Source organism: Bubalus kerabau, chromosome 18 (genome assembly GCF_029407905.1).
Source record: "Bubalus kerabau isolate K-KA32 ecotype Philippines breed swamp buffalo chromosome 18, PCC_UOA_SB_1v2, whole genome shotgun sequence".
NCBI lineage: Eukaryota > Metazoa > Chordata > Mammalia > Artiodactyla > Bovidae > Bubalus > Bubalus kerabau.
In genome coordinates, this window is record NC_073641.1 from 58,241,769 (window position 1) to 58,258,139 (window position 16,371).

At 42.8% G+C, this 16,371-nt stretch overlaps 1 protein-coding gene across 6 annotated transcripts in view; it reads left to right on the plus strand.

Moving 5' to 3' along the window:
• The window catches only part of MYO10 (myosin X), a 258,499-nt gene that overhangs the window by 104,631 nt on the left and 137,497 nt on the right, over positions 1–16,371 (plus strand). For 4 of the 6 annotated variants that reach the window (XM_055554772.1, XM_055554773.1, XM_055554776.1 and 1 more), the window contains one exon: positions 9,059–9,217. The exons of 1 other annotated variant lie outside the window; for it this stretch is intronic. In XM_055554772.1, the coding sequence (XP_055410747.1) occupies positions 9,059–9,217 (159 nt within the window). Of the gene's footprint in view, positions 1–738; positions 1,085–9,058; positions 9,218–16,371 lie in introns of all 6 variants that reach the window. One more of the 6 variants, XM_055554770.1, reaches the window with a different exon arrangement.

Sequence of the window (16,371 nt, forward strand, 5' to 3'; positions counted from 1 at the left end):
TTCTACTCAGTATTCTGTAATGGCCTATATGGGAAAATTCTAAAAAAGAGTAGATAGTTGTATATGTATAACTGGTTCACTCTGCTGTACACCTGAAACTAACATAACATTGTAAATCAACTATCAGTTCGGTTCAGTCGCTCAGTCGTGTCCGACTCTTTGCGACTCCATGAATCGCAGCACGCCAGGCCTCCCTGTCCGTCACCAACTCCCTGAGTTCACTCAAACTCACGTCCATCGAGTCAGTGATGCCATCCAGCCATCTCATCCTCTGCCGTCCCCTTCTCCTCCTGCCCCCAGTCCCTCCCAGCATCAGAGTCTTTTCCAATGAGTCAACTCTTCGCATGAGGTGGCCTAAGTACTGGAGTTTCAACTTTAGCATCATTCCTTCCAAAGAAATCCCAGGGCTGATCTCCTTCAGAATGGACTGGTTGGATCTCCTTGCAGTCCAAGGGACTCTCAAGAGTCTTCTGCAACACTGCAGTTCAAAACCATTAATTCTACTCCAGTAAAAAATTTTCCTTAAAAGACAAAACGGTAACAAATAGAAGCAAACCCCACTGCTTAGTGACCATCATCATTGTAAATCATCCTTATCACCCTTCTTAACTTGGGTCAAATAAGAATCAAAAACTAAATTATATAACAGTGTCCTGCTGACCTTTGAGTTAAATGTTTTTATCTTTAAAATTGTTTCCAAAAGATTTGTCTGTGTATAATGAAAGGTTTTGCTTACAGGCATTGGCTGACTCATCATTTTTTCCTGGTATCTACCTAAACATCTGGTTGGAAGGCACATCAGGGCATTCCTAGACCAGGATATCTCCACCTGGTCCTCGTGACATTTGGGCTGGATAATTCTCAGATGTTTATAGCAGCGTTCCTGACCTTGCCGACTGGATGCCAGTAGCACCCTTCCCCCCACCCCCAACAGTTGTGAGAACCGAAAATGTTTACAAACCTTGCCAACTGTACCCTGGAGAGCAAAACTGAGGACTTCTCTAGAAGAAATGCCAAGCTCACAGGAGATGAAGTTGCCCAGACTGAGAATGCTGTCTATCCCATCTGTCCATCAGGAGAGGATGTGATAAGATTTCTTTTTTCTATTTTTTTCCTCTTTGATCAGAAAAGTTAGATTTTTGTGACTGGGGGTTGCTAACGAATTGTAATAAGAGAAATCTATGTATGTCACTGTGAAGTGAAGTGAAAGTCGCTCAGTTGTGTCCACTCTTTGGGACCCCATGGACTGACTATACAGTGATTTTCCAGGCCAGAATACTGGAGTGGGTAGCCTTTCCTCTCTCCAGGGGATCTTCCCAACCCAGGGATCGAACTCAGGTCTCCTGCATTGCAGGTGGATTCTTTACCAGCTGAGCTATCAGGGAAGCCCCTATAGACTATAAAAACTTGCACATAAGCCTGATAGGGGTTTCCTGCCATATGTGTACTTTCCTAGAATTAAAAGGGGATTGAAAATGGCTCAGCTGTTTTTTTTAAACCAATTAACTACTTGATTTTCATTTTTCATACAGAGGTAGACCCAGTGTTGGGCAAACCTTCTCTGAGGCCCCAGTAGGGTTGATGGGTGGCCTTAGTTTTGTTCCCATGCTTAATCCAGTCCATCTTGTGACCAGTGGCTTTTATTTCTATAACAGGAGCTATTTGTTCTGAGGCCCCGTTTTCTCTAAATTGATTTCCTGTCTATTAATCTTCCATACTTTGCCCTGTTTCTTAACCTTTACCACCTTTCTTCTAATATATGCCCCATTGAAGTCACTCTGTTTTGAGTTGGGTTTGGAGGAATTCATGCTGCTATTGTTTTGGCTGTTGTTTGTTCCCAAAAAATTCCTGAAAAAAGAATTCCATTCCTTAGCCCTAAAATTTTCTCTTTTGCTGTTTGGGGATAAAGTTGTGCAACTTGTACCATTTGTTGTTGCACAGAAAAGACTTCTGGTAATTCAAGGGGCTCTCCTTAAAAATTCTTGAACAAGATTGTGAATCTTATTAATCCTTTGAAATATTTACAAATTAGCTATTTATTCAACCAATATGCTTTAACACACTGAATGCAGGAGCCTGATTCCATTCCTTACTTCCTTAGGGTTTCTACTTTGATGTTACCTGATCAGTGAGGGTGTCTTTAAACACAACATAAAGTAACCCCTCTGGGTGCTTAATCCCTTTACCCTCATTTATGTCTTCATAGATATTCATCACCATCTGCACAGTGTTATATTTACTTGTCCATTTCTACTTTTTTCCTTCCCCTTATTAGAACATACACCGTATTCCCAATGCTTACAACATATCAGTAAATGTTTGTTTGAATGTATGGATTTTCTTTGTTAATTTATCACTTATCAATGTACCAGGCATCACTGTAAAATCTTTGCAAATGTTAACCCATCTCTGAATGGATGGTTCTCTCTGCCTTTCCTTCACACATATATTTTCTCTGCTTTACCCACTGTTCTTTGAAATAATCACTGTTTTGATCAGCTGCAGCCCTGTCTTGGCATGATATTTCTTTTCTGTACATAACTTCTTATTTATGTAACTGTTATGGTCTATCCTGATTCTTTCTTTCTGAGGTCAGGAGAAGGAATAGCACTCATTCTCTTGATTGTTCCACTCCCGGAAGGGCCACGTGCCCACATCTGATAATGTGTGTATCTGAAAACATACAAGGAAATCACATGTGCTAAGGTGGGGACTCAATTACAGTGGTAGGCATTTTTTCAGAGACCATGTGCCCAGCTCTGAGCTGCTTACTTTGACTATACATTGTCTTACTGTTCCCAGGGTGTGAAAAAAAGGCAATAGAATGTTAATGTGACATAAATACTTAGTCATTATGGATATCATTTTTTAAGTGTCAGCGGTAGGGGGTGTGTACTCAGTCGTGTCCGATTCTTGGTGACCCCCATGGACTATAGACCGCCAGCCTCCTCTGTCCATGGAATTTTCCAGGCAAGAATACTGGAGTGGGTTGCCATTTCCTCCTCCAGGGGATCTTCCTGACCCAGGGATTGAACCTGTGTCTCCTGCATTGGCAGATGGATTCTTTACTGCTGAGCTACCTGTGAAGCCCAAGATGGCCGCTACTGTTAGCCTAAATGTATTTGACTTTCTTGTATGATGTTAATGAATTAAAATCAGGGTTTGATATCCTGTGTTTTTCTACACTCTTGAATGTCTTGGTATTTTCCGTTAATACCTGGTCGTCTTGGCTATGGCATAGCCCCCTTCCATGCCCTCAGTGGCCACAGACCTGTCCTACCCCGTGGGGGGCACTTACGTGGTGGGGTGGCCACCTCCCTATGAGGTGGGGCCTCTGGGGCCGGCACTTTTCCTGGTAGGTGTCTGTGCCCGGGAAACAGCTGGGAAGGTGGCTGGACCTCAGAAGAGATGGCTGGGGTCTGCCCTGGCCTCGAGAGTCTCTCAGAACTGGTTCTGACCGACCCTTGTGGTTTATGTGGCAGAAATGCCACCACTGAAGTTTTCATTTTTCTCTGGAACATAAAAGAAACATGGCACCTTTTTCCATGGTTTATGGAACCATTGGGTTGGTACCTCTGCTTTTCTTCGTGTGCCATTCCCTTGTGCAATAACATGCTATTTGTTTCCTTACAGGCAACTTGTTGTTGTTAAGTTGTTTAGGGTCCAACTCTGTGACCCCGTGAGCTGCAACTTGGCAGGCTTCCCTGTCCTTCACTATCTCCTGGAGTTTGCTCAAATTCGTGTCCATTGCGTCAGGGATGCCATCCAGCCATCTCATCCTCTGCTGCCGTCTTCTCCTTTTGCCTTCAGTCTTTCTCAACATCAGGGTCCTTTCCAGTGAGTCAGCTCTTTGCATCAGTGGCCAAAGAGTTGGAGCTTCAGCATTAATCCTTCCAATGAATATTCAGACAACTGGTTGACACTGAAAATTAGAATTCCCCAATCTGCCTGTACTGTTCAAGAAAGTTACTTTGTATGTATGTGCACATGTGAGCTTGTATAGATAACATTTTTTGTGTTGTTTACATTTTGCTTTTACATCTTGGTGTTTTTATTTGAAGGACAAACATAAAGTATCAGTGAAAAGAATCAATTCAGTCGCTCAGTGTGTCTGACTTTTTGTGACCCCATGGGCAGTAGCATGCCAGGCCTCCCTGTCCATCACCAACTCCCAGAGCTTACTCAAGCTCATTTCCATCAAGTCACTGATGCCATCAAACCATCTCATCTTCTGTCATCCCATTCTCCTCCTGTCCTCAATCTTTCCCAGCATCAGGGTCTTTTCCAGTGAGTCAGTTCTTCACATATTGTGGCCAAAGTATTGGAGTTTCAGATTCAGCATCAGTCCTTCCAATGAATATTCAGGACAGATTTCCTTTAGAATGGACTGGTTGGATCTCCTTGCAGTCCAAGGGACTCTCAAGAGTCTTCTCCAACACCACAGTTCAAAAGCATCAATTCTTCAGTGCTCAGCTTTCTTTATAGTCCATCTCTCACATCCATACATGACCATTGGAAAAACCATAGCCTTGACTAAACGGACCTTTGTTGGCAAAGTGATGTCTCTGCTTTTGAATATGCTATCTAGATTGGTCATAACTTTCCTTCCAAGGAGTAAGCTTCTTTTAATTTCATGGCTGCAGTCACCATCTGCAGTGATTTTGGAGTTCAAAAAAATAAGTTGCCAGTCCAGGTTCGATGCACGATACTGGATGCTTGGGGCTGGTGCACTGGGACGACCCAGAGGGATGGAATGGGGAGGGAGGAGGGAGGAGGGTTCAGGATGGGGAACACATGTAAACCTGTGGCGGATTCATTTTGATATTTGGCAAATCTAATACAGTTATGTAAAGTTTAAAAATAAAATAAAATTTAAAAAAAAAAAAAAAAATAAAGTCTCTATTTTCATTGTTTCCCCATCTATTTTCCATGAAGTGATGGGACTGGATGCCATGATCTTAGTTTTCTGAATGTTGAGTTTTAAGCCAGCTTTTACACTCTCCTCTTTCACTTTCATCAAGAGGGTCTTTAGTTCCTCTTCACTTTCTGCCATAAGGGTGGTATCATCTGCATATCTGAGGTTATTGATATTTCTCCTAGCAGTCTTGTTTCCAGCTGTGCTTCATCCAGCCCAGCGTTTCTCATGATGTACTCTGCATGTAAGTTATATAAGCAGGGTGACAATGTACAGCCTTGGTGTACTCCTTTTCCTATTGGTAACCAGTCTCTTGTTCCATGTCCAGTTCTAACTGTTGCTTCTTGACCTGCATACAGATTTCTCAGGAGGCAGGTAAGGTGGTCTGGTATTCCCATCTCTTTAGGAATTTTCCACAGTTTGTTATGATCCACACAGTCAAAGGCTTTGGCATAGTCAGTAAAGCATAAGTAGATGTTTTTCTGGAACTCTCTTGCTTTTTCTATGATCCAACAGATGTTGGCAATTTGATCTCTGGTTCCTCTGCCTTTTCTAAATCCAGCTTGAACATGTGAAAGTTCATGGTTCACATACTGTTGAAGTCTGACTTGGAGAATTTTGAGTATTACTTTGCTAGCATGTGAGATGAGTACAATTGTGCAGTACTTTGAGCATTCTTTGGCATTGCCTTTCTTTGGGATTGGAATGAAAACTGACCTTTCCCAGTCCTGTGGCCACTGCTGAGTTTTCCAAATTTGCTGGCATATTGAGTGCAGCACTTTCACAGCATCATCTTTTAGGACTTGAAATATCTCAGCTGGAATTCCACCAGCTTTATTCATAGTGGTGCTTCCTAAGGCCCACTTGATTTGGCATTCCAGGATGTCTGTCTCTAGGTGAGTGATCACGCCCTTGTTATCTGGGTTGTGAACATCTTTTTGTATAGTTCTTCTGTATATTCTTGTCACCTCTTCTTACTATCTTCTGCTTCTGTTAGGTCAATACCATTTCTGTCTTTATTGTGCCCATATTCTTGAAGAGATCTCTAAACTTCTCCATGTTATTGTTTTCCTCTATTTCTTTGCATTTATCACTGAGGAAAGCTTTCTTATCTCTCCTTGCTATTCTTTGGAACTCTGCATTCAAATGGGTATATCTTTTCTTTTCTCCTTGCTTTTTGTTCTTCTTCTTTTCTCAGATATTTGTAAGGCCTCCTCAGACAACCATTTTGTCTTTTTGCATTTCTTTTTCTTGGGGGTGGTCTTCATCCTTGCCTCCTATACAGTGTCAGGAACCTCTGTCCATAGTTCCTCAGGCACTCTGTCTATCAGATCTAATCCCTTGAATCTATTCGTCACTTCCAGTGTATAATCGTAATGGATTTGATTTAGGTCATACCTGAATGGTCTAGTGGTTTCCCCTACTTTCAGTCTGAGTTTGGCAATAAGGAGTTCATGGTCTGAGCCACAGTCAGCTCTCGGTCTTGTTTTTGCTGACTGTATAGAGCTTCTCCATCTTCTGCTACAAAGAGTATAATCAGTCTGATTTTGGTATTGACCATCTGGTGATATTCACGTGTAGAGTTCTTTTGTGTTGTTGGAAGAGAGTGTTTGCTATGGCCAATGTGTTCTCTTGGCAAAACTCTATTAGCCTTGTCCCTGCTTCATTCTGTACTCAAGGCCAAATTTGCCTGTCACTCCAGGTATTTCTTGACTCCCTACTTTTGCATTCCAGTCCCCTATAATGAAAAGGACATCTTTTTTTGGTGTTAGTTCTAGAAGGTCTTGTAGGTCTTCATAGAACTGTTCAACTTCAGCTTCTTCAGCATTTCTGGTTGGGGCATAGACTTGGATTACTGTCATATTGAATGATTTGCCTTGGAAAAGAGATCATTCTGTCATTTTTGAGTTTGCATCCAAGTACTGCATTTCGGACTCTCTTGTTGACCATGATGGCTACTCCATTTCTTCTAAGGGATTCTTACCCACAGTAGTAGATATAGTGGTCATCTGAGTTAAATTCACCCATTCCAAGTCCATTTTAGTTCACTGATTCCTAAAATGTTGATGTTCACTCTTGCCATCTCCTGTTTGACTGCTTCTAATATACCTTGATTCATGGACCTAACCTTCCAGATTCCTATGTAATATTGTTCTTTACAGCATTGGACTTTACTTCCATCACCAGTCATATCCGCAACTGGTTGTTGTGTTTGCTTTGGCTTCGTCTCTTCGTTCTTTCTGGAGTTATTTCTCCACTGATCTCCAGTAGCATATTGGGCACCATCCGACCTGGGGAGTTCGTCTTTGTGTCCTATCTTTTTGCCTTTTCATACTGTTCATGGGGTTCTCAAGGCATAGTAGTGAAGTGGTTTGCCATTCCCTTCTCCAGGGGACCATGTTTTGTCAGAACTCTCCACCATGACCCGTCTGTCTTGGGTTGGCCCTACACGGCATGGCTCATAGTTTTACTGAGTTAGAGAAGGCTGTGGTCCATGTGATCAGTTTGATTAGTTTTCTGTGATTATTCACTGTATATAAAAGTATACAGTGAATAAATAGGGCATAGACTCCATCACTGAATGATTGTTTTATGTTCTGGAGTTTGTAAATCTGGTCAAACTGGTTAGCATATGAAGCTGAATGGGTGCAGTTAATACTCTACTCAATCAATGGTGATGAAAGAACCGTGTGTAGATTTTAGAAGTCCACGCGTGTTCTATAATCAGTCTTGCAGTGTCCGAGTTGTCTCCGGTATACAATACAGTGGGCTTCCCTGGTGGCTTAGTGGTAAAGAACCTACCTGCCATTGCAGGAGATGTGAGTTCCATCCCTGGGTTTGGAAAGTCCCCTGGAGAAGGACCTGGCAACCTGCTCAGTATTCTTGCTCAGAAAATCCCATGGACAGAGGAGCCTAGTGGGCTATAGTCATGAGGTTGCAGAAGAGTTGGACATGACTTAGCAAATAGACAACAGCACTTAATGCAGCACCACTGGTTTTGGAGTTTAAAACAAGATAGGGCTTCCCTGATAGCTCAGTTGGTAAAGAATCTGCCTGCAATGCAGGAGACCGCAGTTCGATCCCTGGGTCGGGAAGATCCCCTGGAGAAGGGAAAGTGGGGTTGCAGAGTTGGACACGACTGAGTGACTTTCACTTTCAGACTGTCAAACAAGCAAACCAATTCTAATTTATTTATTTAACTTTTTTTTTTTTCGCCTGCTCCCTGTTGCATGAAGGACCTTAGTTCCCCAACCAGGGATTGAACCTGTGCCCCCTGCAGTGGAAGCGTGGTGTCTTAACCACTGCACAGCCAGGGGAGTCCCAAACCAGTTGTATTTTAAACCTGAGAGGATTTGTTTTCCTAAAGATCACAGGAATGCTATTTATATATATCAGCTGAGAAGGGAGAATATTTTTCAGACTTTGCTGAGAAGCTGTGTTTCAGTCTCTGAACAAATGTACAGACTGTGTAGTGAATTTTATGGCAACACTTAAATTGCAGAGCTTTATTAGGAAGCTTTGAACTATAGCCCATGGTCCCTTGAATAGATTATACAGTGAAATCAAATTCCTTTCTGAAAGGTTGGTCAGCCAGCTTCTTAACTGTTACTGCTTTGCCTCAGTGGGAGAAAAGTAAACTGAAAATGTTATCATTTCTGTGATTTCCATAGGCGGGTTAGTACTTGAACCGGTGTCTTCTGGAACATCGAATGTCAATTGTCAAAATAATTTGCTACCTTTAAAAATAGGTGAGGTTTCCCAGGTGGTGCTAGTGGCCAAGAACCCTCCTGCCAGTGCAGGAGACATAAGAGACGTGGGGTCCATCCCTGGGTTGGGAAGATTCCCCGGAGAAGGAAATGGCAACCCACTCTAGTATTCTTGCCTGGAGAATCCCACTGACAGAGGAGTCTGGTGGGCTACAGTTCTTAGGGTCCAAGAGTCATTCACGATTGAAGCAACCTAGCACAAAAATAGGTAGGTGGCATGAAGGAAATTAAAGTGTTCTCTGCAGTCTGATTTTTGCTGGTGGATTCAGGATCCTTTTCCTGGTATTGTACTGAGACTGTATTGAAAGTTGGGAAACGGTCAGTGGAAACTGTTCATTGCCCATAATTAAGCTGTGAATTCATTCCCCCTCATCAGGTATTCACGTACAAGCAGAGCACAATTACACACCAGAAGGTGATGCCTATGCACCCCATGGATGAGGAGGGCGTGGATGACATGGCCACCCTGACAGAGCTCCACGGGGGTGCCATCATGCACAACTTGTACCAGCGCTACAAGAGAGACCAAATCTATGTAAGTTCCGCTCTCAGTCCCTTAAAAATCCTTCCAGTCTTTTCCTTCCTCTTGCTGCATCACATGGCATACAGGATCTCCGTTTCTGGACCAGGGATCACATCCATGCCCCCTGCAGTGAAAGCATAGCGTCTTAACCACTGAACCACCAGGGAAGTTTCCAAACTCCCTCCAGTTGAGTCTGTTTATTTTTGTTCTCAGAAAGTATTTCCTTTTTGAGAACCTCCCGTTCTTCTAAGTAAAAGCGATATTTCTAGTTTTTTTTTTTTTTTTGCCAAATTAGAGATGTGGGTCCATAAATCATGTTCTCATGTTGATTGCCTGGACTTTATTAGCAGGGATGGCTTTGTAGCGAAGGGTAATTTGACCTCTTTCTTCTCCTGAGTGCATTCTGTTCCTAAGTGTTCTGTTCCATAAAGAAGTCATGCAGAGTGGTTTGACTTCCTCAGTTAAGGGCAGAGGAGAAATGTGGCTTTACAAACAAGCAGACCTGAGCTCGAGCTTTTTTATTTCTCATCTTCTTGATTTTTTTTTCTCCTTTTATGGATTTCCACTTTTTTTTTTTTCTTCTGGCTCTGAGGCCCATCTATGGAGAGATTTCTTTTTTTATATATGATTTTTAAAGGTTACATTCCATTTACAATTATCACAAAATATTAGCAATATTCTCCATGTTATGCAGTCCATCCTTGCATCTGTCTTGTACCTCTCTCTCTTCCACCCCTCTGTTGCACCCCTCCCCTCATCCCTGGTAACCCCTAGTTTGTTCTCTCTCTCTGTGGGTCTGCTTCTTTTAGGTTACCCTCATGAGTTCATTGTATTTTTTAGATTCCACATGTAAGTGATGTCACACAGTATTTGTCTGACTTACTTCACTTGGCATAATGCTCTCCAAGTCCATTCATGTTCTGCAAATGGCAAAATTTCATTCTTTTTATGGCTGAGTAATATTCCATTTTGTATATGTATGTATGTGTGTGTGCATGTAAATATCACATCCTCTTTATCCAGTCATCTCTTGGTGGACACAGGTTCCTTCCGTATCTTAGCAACTGTAAGTCATGCTGCTGTGAACTCTGGGGTGCATGCATCTTTTCGAACTAGTGTTTTCATTTTGTTTTTTTTCCATATACATACCCAGGAGTGGAATTCCTAGGTCATGTGGTAGCTCTATTTTTAGTTTTTTGAGAAAACTGCATACTGTTTTCTGGAATGGCTGCACTGATGTACATTCCCACGAGCATGCAGGACGGTTCTATCTAGGGGACATTTGGCTTCAAGGGAACCCATCTTCCTTTGGGATTGCTCTTTTGATTGGAGACACGTCCTGGTATAAAAAGCAGTCATGCACATTTCTCCTCAACTTTTATGAACTCTGTGCCTATATTATAAAAGTAATACCTAAAAATTGCTTCTGTAGTCATCCCTTTCTGACATTAAAGTATAAATTACATCATGTGTCAAGAATGATTTGCAGACTTTCTGTTTTCCACCTGCCTTTGTTAGCAGGTCTTTACTGGGCAACTGCTGATAGGTGTTTATTTTTCTCGTCAAGTTCAAATTCATGCAGTTTTTTAAAAACCCAAATTTTAATACTGTAAAAACCCTTCATCTTTCAGTAGTTTTTATTCTTTAGGAGTTAACACTCAGTTTTGGCAGTATGCCTGTGATTATGATGAATAATAATATCAGCCTTTCCAATAACTAGGCTTCCGTCATAGCTCAGCTGGTAAAGAATCCGCCTGCAGTGCAGGAGACCCTGGTTTGATTCCTAGGTCCAGAAGATCCGCTGGAGAAGGGATAGGCTACCCACTCTAGTATTCTTGGGCTTCCCTTTTGGTTCAGCTGGTAAAGAATCCACCTGCAATGCAGAAGACCTGGGTTCAATCCCTGGGTTGGGAAGATCCTCTGGAGAAGGGAAAGGCCACCCACTCCTGTATTCTGGCAGTCCATGGGGTCACCGAGTTGGACTCGACTGAGCAAGTTTCACTTTTCACATTCCAACAGCTAGCAGGTGCTAACTGAAACTCGGGATCCTCTCAGTATTGTGGTTGCTCTAGTTTATCCATCCTTAGACCAGGAGAGGAGAATTGGGAAAGAGGGAAGAAGTAAATATTTGTTAATGCAAAATTGTCCTCAGCTTCAAGAAAAGAAGGTGTTTATTTGCCTTTTTTTAATCATGGGAAAGTGGCATTTTTGCCAGATTGATCTAATGCTTGGCAAATGTCTTCAGACAGCCTTGTCTGGAGAAATGGAGTCGCCTTCTAGTCCTCTGACTAACCTTGCTTACACTCAGTCTTTAGAGACCGTATTTTCCATATGTTCTTCAGAAAAGGTCACGTTCATACATGTTTCTGTAAAAGTGGCTGTGTATCCTGCCTTGTACATGTGCTTGTTGAGCAAACGTGGGTTTTCTCCTGTTCCCGTCTCAAAACCGCTTCCTTCCCACCTACACAGGTGTCCAGGGGCCCGTGTGCCATGTCTGTGCTTTCAGCATTAAGTCTTTGACACTGCTGTGTACCTGTTTACACAGCAGTTTCCTTGCTCAGTTGGTCAAGGACTGATTTTGTCTCTCTTGAGCCAAGGACAGAGTCAGGTACCTGGCAGTTGTGCCATATATTTGTAAAACAGATGCCATTCATACTAGAAGCAACATAGTTGATGATAAAAGTGAAGCTGGATTTAAAATTTCTTTATTGGTACCTATCTGTTATAAATGAGTATTTCAGAATTCATATCCTTCTGTCTTTAGATGTATGTTTTTGTTATACATTTAATAGTCATGAAAAAGTCGTGAAAAAGTTGATTAAGGGGAGAACTGCTGAAGAAGATTAAAGGACAGAGCTTTTAAAGCTCCCCTCCACCATGATGATATTGTAAACCTGAATAAGCCATATGAATAGGATCTTGATTTTTTCTTTTTTCCTGGAATGAAGATCTTTTCTCTCCCCTTTGAGGAAAAAACACAGGATTTTTGTACAATTTACAGCTCAGGTCAGTTACTTATACCCTATATGCCTTCCTTTTATAACCTAGGTAATTGTATTATTGTATATAAAGCAGCCATCTTGATGTCCATTACTGAAGCTGTTTTCACTGGATGCTGGTACCTGTCAGACGCTGCCGCAAGGAGACAAAACCACCACCTATCAGAAAAGCACAGCTTTCCACCTTTATCTCAGCCCTAAAGCGATGCTTGCCCATGTTTTAAAAGAGGGAAAAATGGCTTGACTTGTAACAGAGGTGCTGTGTTAGTGTTCTTTTGCTGGCGTGACAAATTACCATAGCTATGATTTTTTTTTTTTTTTTTTAAGTTTTGTAGGTTTGTTTCAAAGGGTCTTACCAGACTAAACTCCAGGTGTGGGCATGCTAGGCTTCTTTCTGGAGCCTCTAGGGAAGAATTTGTTTCTTATTCTTCCCCAGTGTTGGGAGAGGTCAGTTTCTTGTGGTTGTAGGACTGAGGTCCTCATTTTCTTGCTGGCTGGCTGCTGATTCCCGGCTGGTAGATGCCTCCTTCCTTCACGTTCAAAGACAGCAACCCTGGACCTAGTCTTTCTCATGCTTCAAATCTCTTCCTCCTTTCATCTGATCTCTGACCAGAGCCAAGAGAGGTTCTCAGGTTTTAAAATTCATGTAATTAGATAGGGCTCACCTGGGTTAATTCCCAGTCTCAGAGCTTACAACCTTAATCATATCTTGAGTCTCTTATGTGCAACATCGCTTAAGTCACAGGTTCTGGGAATTAGGTGAACATCTTGGTGGGGCTCAGTCGTGTCTGACTCTTTTCGACCCCATGAACTATACAGTCCATGGAATTCTCCAGGCCAGAATACTGGACTGGGTAGCCTTTTCCTTCTCCAGGGGATCTTCCCAAGGGCTTCCTAGGTGGTGCTATTGGTAAAGAACCTGCCTGCCAGTGCAGGAGATGTAAGAGATGTGGGTTCGATCCCTGGGTTGGGAAGATCCCCTGGAGGAGGAAATGGCAATCCACTCCAGTATTCTTCCTGGAAAATCCTATGGACAGAGGAGCCTGGCGGGCTACAGTCCACGGGGTCACACAGAGTCAGACTCGACTGAGCGATTACCACCACTACGACTACTTGGTGGGGCAGGGAGCGGTGCATTGCTCTGCCTGCCACAGGTGCCCTGCTTCGAGTCCTGTCATTGAGAAGGAACCTGTGTGTGTCTCCCCCACCACTCTGCATCATTTGTTGGCTTTCTGTTTTGGGCACCACAGGTTGCTGGTAAGCAGACTCATCTCCAGGTAGAGGGGTCTGTTGTTTGTGCTAAGAAGGACCATTAACTTCTCTTCTCCTTGAGGGCTACTTATTTTATTTTATTTTATTTTTAAACTTTACAATATTGTATTGGTTCTGCCATATATTGAAATGAATCCGCCACAGGCATACATGTGTTCCCCATCCTGAACCCTCCTCCCTCCCCATACCATCTCTCCGGGTCGTCCCAGTGCACCAGCCCCAAGCATCCAGTATCGTGCATCGAATCTGGACTGGCGACTCATTTCATATATGATATTATACATATTTCAATGCCATTCTCCCAAATCATCCCACCCTCTCCCTCTCCCACAGAGTCCAAAAGACTGTTCTATATATCAGTGTCTCTTTTGCTGTCTCATATACAGGGTTATTGTTACCATCTTTCTAAATTCCATATATATGCGTTAGTATACTGTATTGGTGTTTTTCTTTCTGGCTTACTTCACTCTGTATAATAGGCTCCAGTTTCATCCACCTCATTAGAACTGATTCAAATGTATTCTTTTTAATGGCTGAATAATACTCCATTGTGTATATGTACCATAGCTTTCTTATCCATTCATCTGCTGATGAAAAGACAGCCTTCAGAATGGGAGAAAATAATAGCAAATGAAGCAACTGACAAACAACTAATCTCAAAAATATACAAGCAACTCCTACAGCTCAATTCCAGAAAGATAAATGACCCAATCAAAAAATGGGCCAAAGAACTAAATAGACTCCAAAGAAGACATACAGATGGCTAACAAACACATGAAAAGATGCTCAACAGCACTCATTATCAGAGAAATGCAAATCAAAACCACTGTGAGGTACCATTTCACGCCAGTCAGAATGGCTGCGATCCAAAAGTCTACAAGCAATAAATGCTGGAGAGGGTGTGGAGAAAAGGGAACCCTCTTACACTGTTGGTGGGAATGCAAACTAGTACAGCCACTATGGACAACAGTGTGGAGATTCCTTAAAAAACTGGAAATAGAACTGCCTTATGATCCAGCAATCCCACTGCTGGGCATACATACTGAGGAAACCAGAATTGAAAGAGACACATGTACCCCAATGTTCATTGTAGCACTGTTTATAATAGCCAGGACATGGAGGGCTACTCTTATCGACTGAGAGCATTATAAGACTTCAATAAAATATTTCTTCTAGCTTTTAGCATCCTCTGTTCAGATGTGGGTGGACTTCCCAGGTGGCTCAGTGATCAAGAATTTCTTCTGCCAGTTCAGGAGAGGCAAGAGACATGGGTTTGATCCGACTGGATTGAGAAGATCCCCTGGAGAAGGAAATGGCAACTCTCTGCAGTATTCTTGCCTGGAGAATCCTATGGACAGAGAAGCCTGGCAAGCTTGGAGTCCTTGGGGTCCATGGGGTCCTTGATAGTCCATGGGGTCACAAAAGAGTTGGACATGACTTAGTGATTAAATAACAATTCATATGTGGGTGGAGAACTATGAAGGCGTAGAGCACTCAGTAGACAAATCAAAGTTGAGTCCACTTTTCTCTACTCACCTCCCTTTGGGCTCTATATTAACCATTTAAGTTTTTTATGTCAGTTTAAAAAATTTTAAAGGTCAGGTGTCATCTGATAGTATCCTTATTTCTTTGGTGATCTGAACATTCTAAGCTTTCAGGCTTTTGTGTGGTTTTCTTCCCAGGTAGCCTGCCATTGTAGGAGACATAAGAGACACGGGTTTGATCCCTGGGTCGGGAAAATCCCCAGAGGAGGGCATGGTAACCCACTCCAGTATTTTTGCCTGGAGAATCCCTTGGACAGAGGAGCCTGGCTGGCTATGATCCATAGGATCACAAAGAGTCAGAAAAGACTAAAGCGACTTAGCACAAAATAACATGAATGGTTTTCTGACCCTTTAAGACTGTTCCGTGAAGATCTAAACTTCATTTTACAATTTTTATATTCATCTTTTTGCCAAATTTCTCTTGATTTTTCACTTTTACTTATCAATATTAAAAAATAATTTTTAGACTCAACAAATAAAAGGCCACGTGTCATAACCCTCGTACTTGATGGGGCTGTTTCACAATAGAATGGCCAGTGAAAGCTTTAAGAACCTTGCTAACCTTTGTATCAGTACCTCTCTCCCCATCTTACTCATCTAATACCATGGGTCATTATTTGGAAAGTTCCCACTTGGAACTTGGGGCTGCTCCTTCCGGCCACAGAGACTTTGCAGACCTTGGGGTCTGTTGGTCTCTGTGACTCCAGCCTTGCCACTGGTCCAGTTTGGCTCTGACCCCTGGGTTAGAGGGCTTTCCAGGTGGCTCAGTGGTAAAGAATCTGCCTGCTAATGCAGGAGATTCGGGTTTGATCCCTGGGTGGGGAAGATCCCCTGGAGAAGGAAATGGCAACCCAACTCCAGTATTCTTGTCTGGAGAATCCCAGGGACAGAGGAGTCTGATGGGCTACAGTCCATGGGGTCGCAGAAGAGTCAGACACAATTTAGTGAGTAAACAAAAACAACAATAATAACCCGGGTTAGAGCAGCTCTGTTCTTCCCACAGTTGCCTGGCCCAAACCCTTGCCTCCTGCCCCAATACAGGATTCCCTCCCTAGAACTTCAGGTTCTCTCACTTAATGCTCCACTTAGTCAGCTTTCCCATCCTCTGGCGACTTCCCAGATGAGAACTCTGCTTATCACAGCAGCTCCCGATCTGTGATCCTGCCCCAGACTTTCACCCCAAACCTCTTGTCTCTGTGTTTCCCGGCACCTTGGAGAGGGTCCCCTGAGTCCCACCCTGGGAAGAAGTGTCTTTTCCCGCCACTGATGAGGCCTGATGTGGACACGTCCCCACACCTGTAAGCCCCTAAAGACTCGGAGAGGAGGGGCGTGTGTTGTACAGAGCGAGAAG